Here is a 15,321-nt window from a genome sequence, read left to right as displayed (position 1 = left end):
TATATCGATAGAGAGGGTGACAGAGGTGCACAGCTGGCAGGGACGTGGATCCCATCGTTGCAATATGCTGATGATATTCTGCTGACATTTGACTCACTAGAAGGTATGCAACGACAGTTGGATGCACTACGCAATTTTGCAGAGGATAGTGGATTGTGTGTAAACCTAGGTAAAACCAAGGTTATGGTGTTTAACACCACACCGCAATGGGTCAAGAGATCAGTACCCACTTTCAAATATGGTCAGGAGATTGTGGAGTATACAGATGCATACACTTACCTGGGGGCAGTCTTTACTGGGCCGAGATTTTCCTTGAGAAGAGCAGCAGAGACTAGACTAACTAGAGCTGGTGCGGCTCTGGGAGGAATGGAGAGGATGTGTTTGCAGGTTCAGTTCCAGGAACCTAGGACAAAGTTATGACTCTTTGATACTTTGGTTGCCTCTACTATGTTATATGGGGTGCAGGTTTGGGGACCTTCTGTAGGCCAAGAGAGTTGGAGGCGTATGGAGAAGCCCCTGGTATCCATGATCTCTCGGCTGATTAGAGCCATGTCTTCCGTACCACATGGTATCATTCGAGCGGAATTAGCTGCCCCCCCTATAGAGATTGAGGCGCTGACTAGATCAATCTCCTTTGTACACAGTCTGTGGGATACTACCAGAGACAGATATGTCAGGGTGGCTCTAGAGTCCTCCAGACAATTAGCTCTTAATGGGGATACATCATGCTGGTATGCACAGATGGCATCATGGTTTCAGACACATGGTTTCACCATGGACAGGTTGCCTCCTTTTCAATACTCTCTACAGGCACCCTTGAGGTCTTTGACACGGGTAGAGATTAATAGACTCATTCCTCAGGATCTGATCCAGCTGGACACGAGGAGGACATGGAAGCTGATACAGGAGTTGGGCACAAAGATGGCTTTTTATAGAGAGCATTTTCTCCACCTCACGGGGGATGGGTTTGTGATTAGACCTAGCTATATGGACAGGCATGTTTCTCATGGTGTGCGATGTGCCATTGGCCAGATACGAACGTCCACTCATCAGCTCGAGATTGAGACTGGCAGATTCAGAGGGACACCAGCAGATAGCAGGATATGCCGCTTATGCCATCTAGAGCCAGAGACAGAGGTACATTACATATGTCACTGCACAGTGTACTATGAGATACGAGGCCGTTTTCATTGTCTATTCAGAGAAGGTTTTTGGCCTCTATCTAGGGTCATGAGATACGAGGATCAGAGATGTCTTGGGCTATATCTACTTGAGCTACACAAGCTTAGAGAAACTTTACTGAGGAGAGCTGAAGAGAGACAACCCCAGAGACAAATCACAGATTTCTTTACACTAGATATTGTACACCCAGAAGAAAAGACAGAGGAGCAACCAACAGTGGGGAGGTTTACCCGCACTACTGGCATTCTCATTGACCAAGCATTGGAGCTAGGGAGATCTAGACGACCCCGATGGAGAAGAGGAGCTACACAGTTTCGAAGGAGGCTACAGCAAAGGATTCGAGCCATTCTTTTTTTGTCGTCCAGAGTGCAGATGAGGATGGATCTCTATGAAGATAGATCTCTACTTCCCTCCCAAATTGTCTACACATTGTATAGCTCAGTTCACACATCTCACACCTATTCGCCTTTCACACCTATCCGCTTAGTTTAGGATTCCCCAGTATTTATATCTTGTTATCCCTAGTTGGATTTATTTTGTTAATCTGACTTGGTATCAGATACACCGCATTGTAAGTTCCTGGTCTCTTTGGTCACTTTGGCCTTTTGAAGACGTTAATATAACATTTCATTTCTCTCTCTCTCTCTCTCTCTCTCTCTCTCTCTCTCTCTCTCTCTCTCTCTCTCATCAGGAGGACATGGATACAGCCAGCACAGGAGCTGGGCACGAAGATGGCTTTCTACAGAGAGCATCTTCTCCAGCTCACGGAGGAGTCAGGACGGTTTTGTGACGAGGCCCAGATACCCACTTGTCTCATGGGATACAATGTGCTATTGGCCATATACGCATATCTTCACACCAGTTGCGGATCAAGACTGAGAGATACAACAGAGTACCAGCAGAGGCTAGGACATGCCCCTGTGTGACATCGAGCCTGAGACAGAGCTGCACTACACATGCCACTGCCCCATCTACTACGAGATACGAGGCCGCTGCCATTGCTTGTTCAGAGAGGGCTTTGGACCACTCTCGAGGGTCATGCGGTACGAGGATCAGAGATGCCTGGGTTTGTTTTTGCTCGAGCTGCGCAAACATAGAGAGAGCTTAATGAGAGGAGAGGCTAGCTAGTCTCAGAGATAGATCACAGACTTATTCAGAGCTGCCATTGGACACCCGGAGGAGCTACTACCATAGCAGAGCTTGTCGCCTCACACCAGAGGCACATTGTCGACCAAGTGACCGAGTTGGGGAGATCCAGACGCCCACGACTGCGGAGGACTACACAACATCGACGGAGGCTGCATGAGGATTCAGATCCCTTTGGCCCGACATGCACGACGCCCAGTCAGACTACTGACCATGAAGGAGATTGATAGAGATTCGCCAGCGATCGATGCTAGATCTCTTGTGATCTAGCTATCCCAGCTAGCTGCTTAGTTCACACCTAGCAGTCTAGGATTCCATAGTATTTTATTTTGTCATTTTGTCATCTTGTTACTCTGACTTTGTATCAGATCCACCACATCCACCACATTGTAACTTTCTGGTCTCATAGGTCACTTAGGCCTTTTGAAGATGTTAATATAACATTTCATTTCATTCATCTCTCTCTCTCTCTCTCTCTCTCTCTCTCTCTCTCTCTCTCTCTCTCTCTCTCTCTCTCTCTCTCTCTCTCTCTCTCTCTCTCTCTTCTTCTTCTTCTTCTCTCTCTCTCTCTGACATGGTATCAGATTCACTATGTTGTAACAGCTTGGTCTCATAGGTCACTTTGGTCTTTTGAAGACGTTAATATATCACTTCATTTCATTTTTCTGCACACACACCCCCCCCCCCCCCCCCCCCCCCCCCCCCCCAACCCCCAACACACACATACACCTACTGCCCTCCCGCCTCACGCCCGTTGCCCCCAGCCTTTCTCATCTCGTGCTCAGCCCCGTGCATACTGAGCCCCCTCTCCCTTGCCCAATTGCCCACACACACACATGCACTTTCCGAACGCACACACATGCACACACACAATCACACCTATACATATAAACAGGATGAACGTGTGAGGAGGGTGGGAATTTGCATCCGAAATGGCATCCCCCGTCGCCAAAGCCTTCCCATTAGCAAATAGAATGAGCAAAGCCACCTTCACGGCACCAACAAGCACCTCGCCGTCTTCAAGGACAAGATGAAGGCTTGGAGGAAGGAAATGGACGAGTGGAGGAACGAAAAATCAGCCATCCTCAAAGAACGAGGTGCGATGAAGCAAGAGATAGATGCACTCAAAGCCGAGGTTGCCTGCCTTGTCGGGTTCAAGCCCATTACCCGTGGGAAATACCCTTATGGCATATGTAAAGCTTCTTTAACAAAGAATATAGCGTTATTCTTATTTTGTGTGTCGAAGTCTCTCTCTCTCTCTCTCTCTCTCTCTCTCTCTCTCTCTCTCTCTCTCTCTCGTTCTTCTCTTGCATGCTCTCCATCTACACCATGGCTCCTCAACGGCATCCTCCCTAGTCGCAAGCCTATCAAGTGGTATCAAAGCACGGTTTTGCTTGGCAATCTCATAGCTCTCGGCCTCAACTCAAAGCAGCTCACGGGAGCAGTCTCTACCAAGGACAAAGGTGACGCAGTCGACTTGGTTGAAACAAAGCAAGTCAGATACCAATGTGGTCGCCTTGGTATGCTGGTGAAATTTCGACACATCCTCTTGTGCTAAATCACCATCTACAGCCGGCTACAAGCAATATCGCTATCGGCTGCTGTCTGAAGACCATTTTTTTTTGTATTTCACACTACGTTAATAGTGGCCATCTTTTTTGAGCCTTGGCTAGAGGGTCTTCACACCCCCCACCAATCAAGATTGTGAAGCCGGTTCTCAACGATGTTTATGCATTTCCGAGGCCCAAGTAGTGAAAGAGATTATGTAAGCGTCTGAGAACACTATAGTCCAACAACTTCAAGCTTCTCAAAAACGCCGTCTGGCATGGAAAAGGTTCCCATGCATGAAAAGCAAGCTGCAAATAAACAAAAGCTTTGGAGTCTCATTCTGCAAATAAGAGCGGCTCGTGATCGAGTCACTACTTATGCTAATCAAAAGAGGTCTCCAAGGACTCTAGATGTGGGACAATGGGTCTATCTGAAGATACCCAAGGATTCCAAGACTATGCGAACAGGAAAGCATTATAAGCTTTCAGCTAGATATTGTGGTCCGTTCTTGATCACAAAGAAAATTGGCCAAGTTGCCTACAAACTGGCTCTTCCTTCGGATGTTAGTGTACATCGAGTGTTTCATGTCAGCCGCCTTAAAGTGAAATTGGGCGAAGCCGACGTTGTTGTGCCTATCGAGGAAAATGTATGGCAAGATATGCAAACCGAGTATATTCCTCGAGAACCAGAAGCAGTTCTAGATCATCGTACCCGTCATTCGCGTCATAAGGCTTATGATGAGTACTTAATTAAATGGAAGGGTCAATCTGAAAGGTTTGCTACTTGGGAACCTGTTCGAGCTTTGAAGGCTCAGTATCCCCACTTCATTGATGAGGACATCAATGGTTCTTAAGGGGGGAAGTATGTTATGTTCCGCTCACAGGAGAGGGATCTAGCCCAGATACCGTCAGGATGGGCGTCTAGTGTCCGGGCGGACGTAGTGTGAACCCGGCCAGTGTGGCTGGCCATTATCATAAAAGGGAGGCCAAGGCCTCATTTACAGTTATCGACCCCCACTGGCAGAGTGCCAGTGGTTAGCCCGCGAGGCTAGGAGTGCGCGAGGTCACCTCGAGGAGGTGAGGCCGAGTGGTATGGACTCTAGGTCTTACAGGTGCACGCCTACGTCCTCGGACGCTGGCCCCAGCATGGGGGAGCTTCCGGATGGTGGCTATGGTCGGGTGGTTCGTTCGACGTGTATTTGTAGGTTGTCTGTGTAGCCGGGAGATCCTTTCTCTTCGTTCGTTTCATGGTATCAGAGCCCGTGTTGGGGCCAGCGTCCGAGGACGTAGGCATGCACCTATAAGACCGAGCGTCCCATACCACCCGGCCTCACCTCCTCGAGGTGACCTCGCGCACTCCTAGCCTCGCGGGCTAACCATTGGCACTTCGCCAGTGGGGGTCGATAACTGTAAATGAGGCCTTGGCCTCCCTTATATAATAATGGCCGGCCACACTGGCCGGGTTCACACTATGCCTGCCCGGACACTGGATGCCCATCCCGACGTTATCTGGGCTAGATCCTCTCTCCTGTGAGCGGGACATAACAACTACCGAGTTGGTAAGGAAAGCCATTGACAGGATGAAGACAAGGAGAGCACATGATCATGATGGGCTAGTAGCAAAGCACTTCATCCATGCCAGAGATATGCTTGTAGAGCTCCTGGCTATGATGTTTAATCGAGCCATGTATGAAGGCTTCCCTGAGACTTGGAGTATGTCCATGATTGTGCCTATTTTCAAGTCAGGGGATCCCATGATTCTCGGGAATTATCGCAAAATCATGGTTGGTCACACATTAGCTAGGACCACTGAGGGAATGTCTGACATGGTCCTCTCCACTATTGGAGTAAAGCAGGGATGCCCCCTATCCCCGACTCTTTTTGGGATGTATGTGGATGAGTTTTCAGACTATGTAGAGCGTCAGGGAGACAGAAGGGCTCAGCTAGCAGGGAAATGGATTCCGTTGTTACTATATGCTGATGATATTGTGCTGATTTCCGACTCTCCAGAGGGGATGCAACGTCATTTGGATGCTTTGCATGCATTTGCTCGTGATAGTGGATTGTCTGTCAACTTGGTGAAAACCAAGGTTATGGTGTTCAACACCACACCACAGTGGGTCAGGAGGTCATCGCCCATTTTTACGTATGGCCAGGAGACTGTGGAGTACACAAATGGGTATACTTATCTGGGGGTAGTCTTCGCTGGACCGGTGTTTTCACTACAAAGAGCATCAGAGACCAGACCGACGAGAGCATATGCAGCTTTGGGAGGATTGGAGAGGATGTGCTCGCAGGTTCAGTTTCAAGAACCGCGAATAAAGCTCTGGCTTTTAGTGACTCCAGCTATGCTCTATGGAGTTCAGGTATGGGGACCCTTAGTAGACCACCATGGGAGATCTGGCAACACAAATGGATGGAGATGTATGGAGAGGCCTCTGGTCTCTATGATCGCTCGGATGATCCGGGCTAAGGCCTAAATGCCGCATGAGATTATCCGAGCCGAGCTAGCTGCCCCCCCCCTCGTGGTGGAGGCACTAACGAGATCAGTGTCCTTTATGCACGGTCTATGGGATCTCCCTAGGGACAGATACGCTTGGCTCGCCCTAGAGTCATCTTGACAACTAGCTCTACAAGGCGATACAGCCTGTTGGTATGGACAGATGACAGCATGGTTTCAACATGGATAGATTGCCTCCGTTTCAGTACTCCCTGGATGCACCCTCCCTGTCTCTCACACGGACAGAGATCACCAAACTCATACGCCAAGATCTGATTCAGCTAGAGACCAGGAGCACATGGATACAATCGACACAAGAGTGGGGCACGAAGATGGCCTTTTACAGAGAGCATCTTCTCCAACTCACAGAGGACAGTTTTGTGACTAGGCCTGTATACATGGATACGCACTTATCTCATGGGATAAGGTGCGCTATTGGGCAGATACGCACATCCTCACATCAGCTCCACATCGAGACTGGCCGATTTCGAGGGGTGCCAGCAGGGGCCAGGATATGTCGCCAGGATATGTCACCTATGTAACTTAGAGCCAAAGACAGAGCTACACTACACATGTCATTGCCCGACGTACTATGAGATACGCGGCTGCTTCCACTGCTTGTTTAGAGAAGGCTTCGGACCTTTTTCTAGAGTCATGAGATACAAGGATCAGAGGTGTCTCGGATTGTTCCTACTAGAGTTGCGTAGACTTAGGGAGAGCTTGCTGAGGACATCAGGGGAAAGACAGTCTCAGAGACGGATCACAGATTTCTTTACACTGCCAGGGGAGAGCCAGAGGAGCAGTCAGTACAGCACATCTCAGAGCCCACCCATACCAGAGGTGCGTACGCTGCTTGATCGAGCCACTGAGCTATGCAAATCCAGACGCCCAGAACCTCGGGGGGTCTCTTACCATCGATGAAGGTTGCAACAGAAGATACAGATCACTCTAGCTCGACATGCAAGACGCCCATCTAGAGTACTGACCATGGAGGAGGTTGATGAGATTCGATAGCGACCGATGAGGGATTTCATCTGAACCCACCAACCCCTCTCCCCTGTATCTCGTCTCAATCCCGAATCAGCTTCAGATTTATTTCCTTCCTCAGTGTTCTAGTGTTTAGTTCTTTTAGTTTCGTACTCAGACATGATATCAGATTGACCAGTTGTAACTTTTTGGTCTCATAGGTCATTTTGGCTTTTTGAAGACGTTAATAAAACATTTCATTTCATTTCATTCCTCTCTCTCTCTCTCCAGCTAGAGATTGAGATTGCAGATTTAGGAGAGTACCAACAGAGGCCAAGATATGCCAGTTGTGTCATATAGAGCCAGAGACAGAGTCACATCACATTTGTCGTTGTCCGATATACTATGAGATACGAGGCCGCTTTCATTGTCTATTCAGAGAGGGCTTTGGACCATTGGCTAGAGTCATGAGATATCAGGATCAAAGATGCCTTGGGTTGTTTTTGCTAGAGCTGCGCAGACACAGGGAGAGTCTCTTGAGGAGATCGGGCAATGGGAGACATTCACGGAGGGAGATTACTGACTTCTTTAGAGCAAGGGCTCAGCTGCCAGATGAGCATGCTCCACAACGGACTTCAGAGCCCACTTATACCGGAGGTATATTAGTTGACAGAGCCATTGAGCTCGGGAGAGCTAGACGCCCACGTCTATGAGGGTGACCACGACATCGACGGAAGCTCCATCAAAGGATCAGGACTATTCTAGCACGATATGTGAGATGCCCAGTATGACTATTTACAGAGGTGGACATTGACGAAGCTCTTCAACGATCGATGCAATTTTTTTTTGAACAACGCCCAATGCCGAGCATCCTCGGGCAGTGATGATGATGATGTTTTTAGTCTTTTACTGTACTTCACTTTATTTTATTTTTTGTACCCAGACATTGGATTAGATCCACCAAGATTGTGTCAGTTTGGTCTCATAGGTCATTTTGGCCTTTTGAAGATGTTTAATATAACATTTCATTTCATTTCTCTTTCTCTCTCTCTCTCTCTGAAATGTTTTTGCATTGTGCCAATCTCACATTAAAATATTTCTAGAGATTCTGGTTTTCTGAATGATATAACTAGTTATATATGCCATGAAGATCTTCTATGAAAAGGCTTTCTAGAGTGTTGGTGAGTTTGTAAACATGAACCCCTACTACATCAAAACTGCTTCTTTGGCGTTTGTTATGAATTCAATGGGGTTGACTCTAGGAGTTTATACTAGTCAATTTGCAAACTTAGCATCAGTGAGAGCCTCCGTCTCAATTTTAGGGCTTTGAGGCCTCAAATCTTTAAATTTTGACATTCTCACTTACTTTCAAAGCAACCTCTGCGAATGTGTGCCCACTTGCTAGCTCTCCAATGCTATTTGTGTTCGTGAATTGATACAGAAGATGAAGCAGAATGAGCTTTAAATTAGTCCTAGTTTTTTCCCCCTTATTTTTTTTGCATTTCTCAAGTTGGAAACTGCTCTGTAGCATCTATTGCTACTTCAGGTTTGTGTGATTTGAGCAGTTATTTATTTCAGGCATACCCTCGGAAGGTTGTCGATCGCACCTGCTTGACCACCTCTGCACAAGCAAGCCTATGCAAAGTGACAACTCGGTGGCTTGGATTTCGTCGTATATGGCAAGGAACCAATCAAACCTTTGATTCTGTGGACCTCTTTCTTCCTGATTATACTTTTGAGTCACAGGTAATAGCAACTTTGAGCTTCTGTCATGGTGAAGAACTTAGTCTTCATCACTTTTTCTTCGGTTAGTTGCCATTTAAGCTTAGCCTGTCAGTTTGTTATGAGAATACAAGGACTTACTCGTGTGGTTGCCTAGCAGGCAGCATGGATAAGAGTACCACATCCAATAAGAGGTGAAATAGAAAGTTTGGGGCTGCCCTTTAGGGCAGGTTTACATGCTGCATCTCATGCACTCTTGAATATCATTCCCCTGTAAGTAATCATCTCAACATGTGGCAATGATAGCTTAATTTCAAGTAGCAAAATAGAAGTTCATCTGTATGCCCCAGTCAAAGTGGATTAAGGACAGCTGTTTTATCAAATACTGTGTCAATGTTCTCTGAGATGAATCGGTCTGAAAATGTCTTGGGGGATGCGTGATAGGAAGCTTTGCATTACTCTGATAGATTGGACAAAGCCTCCACAGCTGTTCCAAGGTTGATGTTTTCACTAAAACGGAATGAATTTGCCGCTAGGAAGACAAAAGAAACAGATTGCTGCTAAGAAATTACAGTATGTCAAGGTAGACCATAAGATAATTATTCGTAAAGGTGTTTCAAGTCCTCTCCTTCCATGAATTGTGCATACTTGATGTAACCATGCGTTGCAGTTCCTTCATCAAATCAAACAACTTGTGTAATAGATTATAAAGCATATTTACCTAATTGTCTTCAAGTCTTGATTCAGCTTCATTTTGTTTGACGATTGAAGTCGGAGCCATGGCTGGGTCCTAAGTAACACACTAAGAGGATCGATTTTCTCACAGATGATGAGAAGGGACCTGAGCTCTAATACGACTGTAGCCAGCTTCTGACATAGCAGAAGGGGCAATTACAAGCACTACAGATGACCTCTGATTAAAGTAAAACAGCCGAGTCCTCCACTACGATGAAAGAACAAAAAGCACCAAGTGAACAATCAAAAGACAGAAACTAGAAATAGCTGAACTGAACTGGAACTGATAGATAGAGATAAAATGATGGGGAGTGAGATGATCTTGCACAAGAAAAGCATTGGTCCTGAACTGCTACTTTCTGCATCCCCACGGGTGTTTTGTTATCATTGGAAGGATTGCTATAAAAGATTCTTGTGTCAGGTTGCTGAGCTTACCGGCCTATGCACACACATATGCTTGCAGATTTTCTGCAAACAAGAGAGAAGGTTACCGCAAGAATAGGGGACAGGCTGCCCTCCTCAGGGTCTGGAGCAGGTGATGAATACACCAAGGATAGGTGCCTGGGGAGCATCTGTACTTCCACACCCTTGCGGGGTCCTGAAATTTCGAAGGGAACATTTGCCGGGAAAAGGCATCCAACTGCTTCCCCCATTTGAAACCAGGTGGGTTCTTTTACACAAGCACTGCCAAGAAAAGCACACCTCCAAAGAAAGAGAGCCATTGATTTTCAGGCCATGTGCTCCCAGGAAAAGCATCCGCATAGCTGACTTTATTAAAGCTAGTCTAAAAAGAAAAAAGCAATTTCAGGGGCTTTTAAAAGTGTTAAAAGCATTCCGCTTCTTAGTCACAAAAAGCAGCAAGAGCTAGAGAGAGAAATCTGTTTAGAGAAATGAAATGAAATGAACATCTGTCCAGGGAGAAGATCGAGTATCCTAGAGTAAAAGAAACATTGTGAAGCCAGGGAGAACTCTTTTACTTTGACTCGGAGTTAATTATGGACCACCTTTTCAAGGCAAAGCCACCTGGAAAGGCCAGAGGGAAGCTGTGGACACTGGCATCCTCAGCCTACTTCAGGGAACCCTAATCTAAAACTTCTCTCACAAGCGGCACATGGTACTTGAACCTGGGGCCATGCTCATACAATCTTTTACCGGCTTGTGCAGGAGAAAAAGCGAGATATTTGGTTAGATTGGAGACAGGGATAGTAAAAAGGTATGGAGGAGATTTCAGGAGAGCCGGCCGCCAATACACATTACTAGTTACACATTACTAGTCCTGATGTCTGGCATGAGTATACCGGCATGGTTGATGATGACCCGTATCGGGAGCCTATTACACCTCCATCAGTCTCCAGTCCAACACATTGCAGTTTCTTTACAAATCATGGTCTTTGATACGATTAGGAAGGCCAACTAGCCCTAACATTTCTTAAATTGTAGGTATATTCTTTGCAATGGATCAGATCTGGGTACTGAATGTGCCAATCCTCATGACACACGATACTTTCCAGAGAGACTTCTTGTGTTTGATCGTCATCCAGGAGGCATTGGTATAGCAGCACAGGTATTTATTCATTCAACTATTCTCCTCAAGTGTGCAGATGTAGGCTGCAAACTGTCCGTATTCTGGAAATATCCTTTATGTTGGATTCTTAAACAGGCTCAGCCTTTGTTTGGAGAGCTAATACTAGCAGCCAAAGAGCTGCTCAGCTCATGTGATTGTACTGCTGATGTGGGATGCCCAAATTGTGTCCAAGTGAGTAAAATATGTGTCTGTGCAGTTGGATTGTACATCACATCTTCGTGTATGCATGCACTTAATGAAGCCTTGTACTTTGTTTTGTGCAGTACTTGGAGTGTAGCGAGTATAATGAAGTTCTGAATAAGCCTGCAGCAATCCATATTCTTCAGGTAAGTGGAGATACCAAAGAACTCTACTGAAAAGTGTTTGCTGACAAGATGTATGCCACATTTTTGTCAAACTTCTTTTGATTGAATGCTTGTTTGAGGACAGGGTGTCATTGCTGCGGAAGATTCGTATCGACAAGGCAGGGGAGAAATTCCAAGTGAAACGATCTCTTAGTTTGCATTTTTTTCAGTTGTTTTCCCAACGTAAAAGGGGCTCCATGTACTTAAAGCTTGTGGGCCTAGTAGTTGTTGCAAATATGGTGTAAGACCAAGTGGAGACCGGCATGCTATTCTCCACCCGCCCACTCTCTTTATAGTCCCTTGGCCCTAGAGACTCCTGAACATACATGCCTAACAAGTGGTAGAGCCCTTGCCATAGGAGCCTTTGCCACCGAAGGACCCTTGTCCTGACATATGAAGTTGGCAGCTTGCATGATAAGGGTGGATAGCTGCGGTGGGACAACAAATCTCCACTGAGCCACTCCCCACAGGTCATATACAACCACTTCTACAAATTGCACTACTTTATCCTAGGCCACTAATGCATGTGTTTACATTGCAAGTACATACTCACTCCTTTACAGCTTGGTTTCCTCGGCCATCGGCTAATTGCTACTCACAGGATGGCTAACTTTTCATCATGTAACTTAGCTCACTAGTGAGTTATTTTACAGTGTGCAAAGAGGCACTACTGGGCTATGTTACAATGTGCAAAGATGAGCTAGGCAATATTCATATGAATAGTGATGTAAATACAAACACACGAAATGCCATGTATACTTTTTAGGCACAAAATGTCAGAGAAGACATTTGATCCTTTTGTATTCGCTTCACATTTTATAGCCCTAAAGCAACTTCAAGAAACCTGGTGGCATATGATTTCGTTTTGTACCAGTACTTCATCTACATAGCCTTCGACTTTAAGAAACGTGATTAAGTGATTTCTCTGCTTGACATAGCCACAATGTTGAAAACCAAGGTTGCTTGTATTTTCAAACATAGTCACAAGGGACACGTCCCCGAGGAGTGGGGACAGGGGACGGTGCTCAAATGGATTTTTAGTGTAGAAAAGAGGATGACAAGGGCCATTCATTTTTTTTGGGTTTAAAAGAATTTTAGATTCCAATTCAGTTTTGGTCTTAGGTACTCCCACCACCCAATGCTCAATTTGCCCCCCCCCCCCCCCAAAAAAAAAAAACTTGGCAAACCTGCATGTGAGAATTAGTAGAGGGGAGTTGACCAAATTTCAAGGTTTTTACACTAAACGTTTTTAACATTTTGTAGGTTTTCCAACCTTCGAATTTAAAATTAGAGGTAAATTTACACTAAAACTAGGTTTTTGTGGAGTAATGCTACCACCATGCGAGCGGTCAGATGATGCATGTTGCACACCCCTCCAAGTGATTGCATGTAGGGTTGATTATAGCAACAAAGACAAACACTTGCTCTCCTCCTCTTTACCTTTCTAGTTATCCTTCTGTGTTTTCGAAGAAAAATCAGTTAGTTTTTACTATTCTATCTTCTTTTGTGCAAAAAGTGTTTGATTGCTTCTATGCCTCAAACTATCCTTGCAATTCCTTATTCAATATTTTACAAACCGTGGATCGATCCACATTGGAGAAGTAATATAGAAAGAAACATACTACAAACTAGCAAGTAGAATTTATGACTTATGACTAAGTATGTCTTTACAAGCCTCACAACCTAACTATAGACCCATGGCACCTGGTCTAACGACTCCTTTGGGGTATCCTCAAGGTTACCATCATATCCGTATCAGCTTGTGGACAAGAGGATGTGTATCTATCCTTGATGTGTATTGGAATGTGGATGGAAGAGCTCACAGTCTTCGATTTCTCTTAGTCTACTTTGACACAATTTCTTCGTAGCCAATTATACAATCTCCACTCTTTATATATAACAAAGCTTCTTGGTGAAAGTATATTATCGAGATTGCTTGTTGATATATAGCATGTTCAATCAATTCTCATCGAAATTTATTTGATAGCTGATGTCGTAGCTAACAAACAAAGACCATGATAAAACTAATGCTAGAAGAGGAAGCCGAAAATCTCCTCTAAGCTCAACACATACATGTCCATCACATTTTGTGTCATCTTTCTCCCAATAGCTTAAAACCAGCATGATTGTAGCATCTTCTTACCCCACACACACACACTCACACTCACACAAGTAGATGTAGACATTCAAGTGTAAGAGAGTGTACATAAGTATTGGTCTAAATCTAGCCCCCATTGCAAGGCACTCTCTACATGGGTCTTTATTGAAAAAGAGTACACGTGCCAAACTTTGAGGGCCCTCTTCACATATATTGTATGGACAACCACAAGGAATGGTTCCTGCTTTATTAAAGTATTCTATTGCCTAGTATGTACAAAATGAGCCAAGATTGCTTGCTTATTAATCAAAAAGATATTAACTAATCGACACAAGTCGAATTGCCTTGATTATTGGACTTGAAATAACTAAAGTGATCAACTCTGAAGCCTCATTCTCATTTTTTAAATTCCAATATGGAATATAAATTTTCCGGCAATGCATGTCTCACTTGTTGTCTGTATCTAATGGTGGAGAGGCCTGAGGCCTAATCATCTTCATTGTATCATATCTACTCCAACAACTCACTTTCTACCATGCAAGTATTGCTTGTAAAGGTGTCCACCCATTGACATTACTCCCTTGAAATGCACCATGGAGGCTTGGGAAAGCACGTGGGAAGAGTATTGGAGCACCAACCCACCCGCTCATGGGTCCCCAAAATGGATGTCAATGTTCTTCATATTTTTCATGCTTCCATATTGAAGATACTTGAAGATGCAACTTAGCTTGGATCCATGCTTATTTTTAGGAAATGTGCCCATATACAATGGGATCAAATCACTGAGAATAAGGAAACCATTGGCCTTAAAGTGCCTTCCAACATTTATTATCATATTGTTTGTCTTGCTTAGCTTTTGTGTTGCATGTGGTCAGCATCAACATGTTAAAGAGATGGCTTGATTAAATACTTCATTGTTTGTTGTCTTGATAAATTAGTGATTAACTAATGTTAGAATGAAATCTCCTTGGTGTGATAGGTTTTTTAAACCATGCATAGTGTGCACTACTACTTTGAGTGGTTGGGAGATTGTAAGGTAATGGTCAATTCATGCATGAGCCTACAAGGCTTTATCAAACAATGTATTGGTTTTATTTCAATAGAGAGGCTAGTGTTTGTACATTTATCTCGGTTGATTCTCTCTCTCTCTCTCTCTCTCTCTCTCTCTCTCTCTCTCTCTCTCTCTCTCTTACATGGCTTCTCCTTGTCCATCTCTATTCTCCATCAAGGTATTAGAGGATAGCTTCTTGTAGCCATAGCCTTGTTGTCTTGGTTTTTCAAGCTTGCATGGCATTGATTGCTTGTCGAGGGGGAGAAGAAGAGAAATGACCCGAGAACAACCCCCATGAAACCTTGCAAGGAAGCCATCAATTGGGTTGCCTAGGCCTACTAGAGGTTTTTGGACATAGTCAATGCCATAGCCTTGTTGCCTTGGCTTTTCAAGCTTGCATGGCATTGACTGCTTGTCGAGGGGGAGAAGAAGAGAAATGACCCAA

At 45.0% G+C, this 15,321-nt stretch overlaps 1 protein-coding gene across 1 annotated transcript in view; it reads left to right on the top strand.

Annotated features, from left to right (window-relative positions):
* Positions 1-12,664, top strand: part of LOC147437958 (UBQ, helicase-c and DEAD-like helicase domain-containing protein) — a 136,426-nt gene extending 123,762 nt beyond the window's left edge. The window contains exons 22-27 of the mRNA XM_086487349.1: positions 8,920-9,087; positions 9,224-9,336; positions 11,239-11,362; positions 11,459-11,554; positions 11,647-11,709; positions 11,813-12,664. Of these exons, the coding sequence (XP_086343475.1) occupies positions 8,920-9,087; positions 9,224-9,336; positions 11,239-11,362; positions 11,459-11,554; positions 11,647-11,709; positions 11,813-11,881 (633 nt within the window). The 3' untranslated portion in view covers positions 11,882-12,664. The remainder of the gene's footprint in view (positions 1-8,919; positions 9,088-9,223; positions 9,337-11,238; positions 11,363-11,458; positions 11,555-11,646; positions 11,710-11,812) is intronic.
* The last annotated feature ends 2,657 nt before the right edge of the window (positions 12,665-15,321 follow it).

The sequence above is a fragment of the Adiantum capillus-veneris genome, chromosome 17 (genome assembly GCF_014529385.1).
Source record: "Adiantum capillus-veneris isolate H3 chromosome 17, ASM1452938v2, whole genome shotgun sequence".
Lineage (NCBI taxonomy): Eukaryota > Viridiplantae > Streptophyta > Polypodiopsida > Polypodiales > Pteridaceae > Adiantum > Adiantum capillus-veneris.
This window is presented reverse-complemented; position numbering and strand designations above follow the sequence as displayed.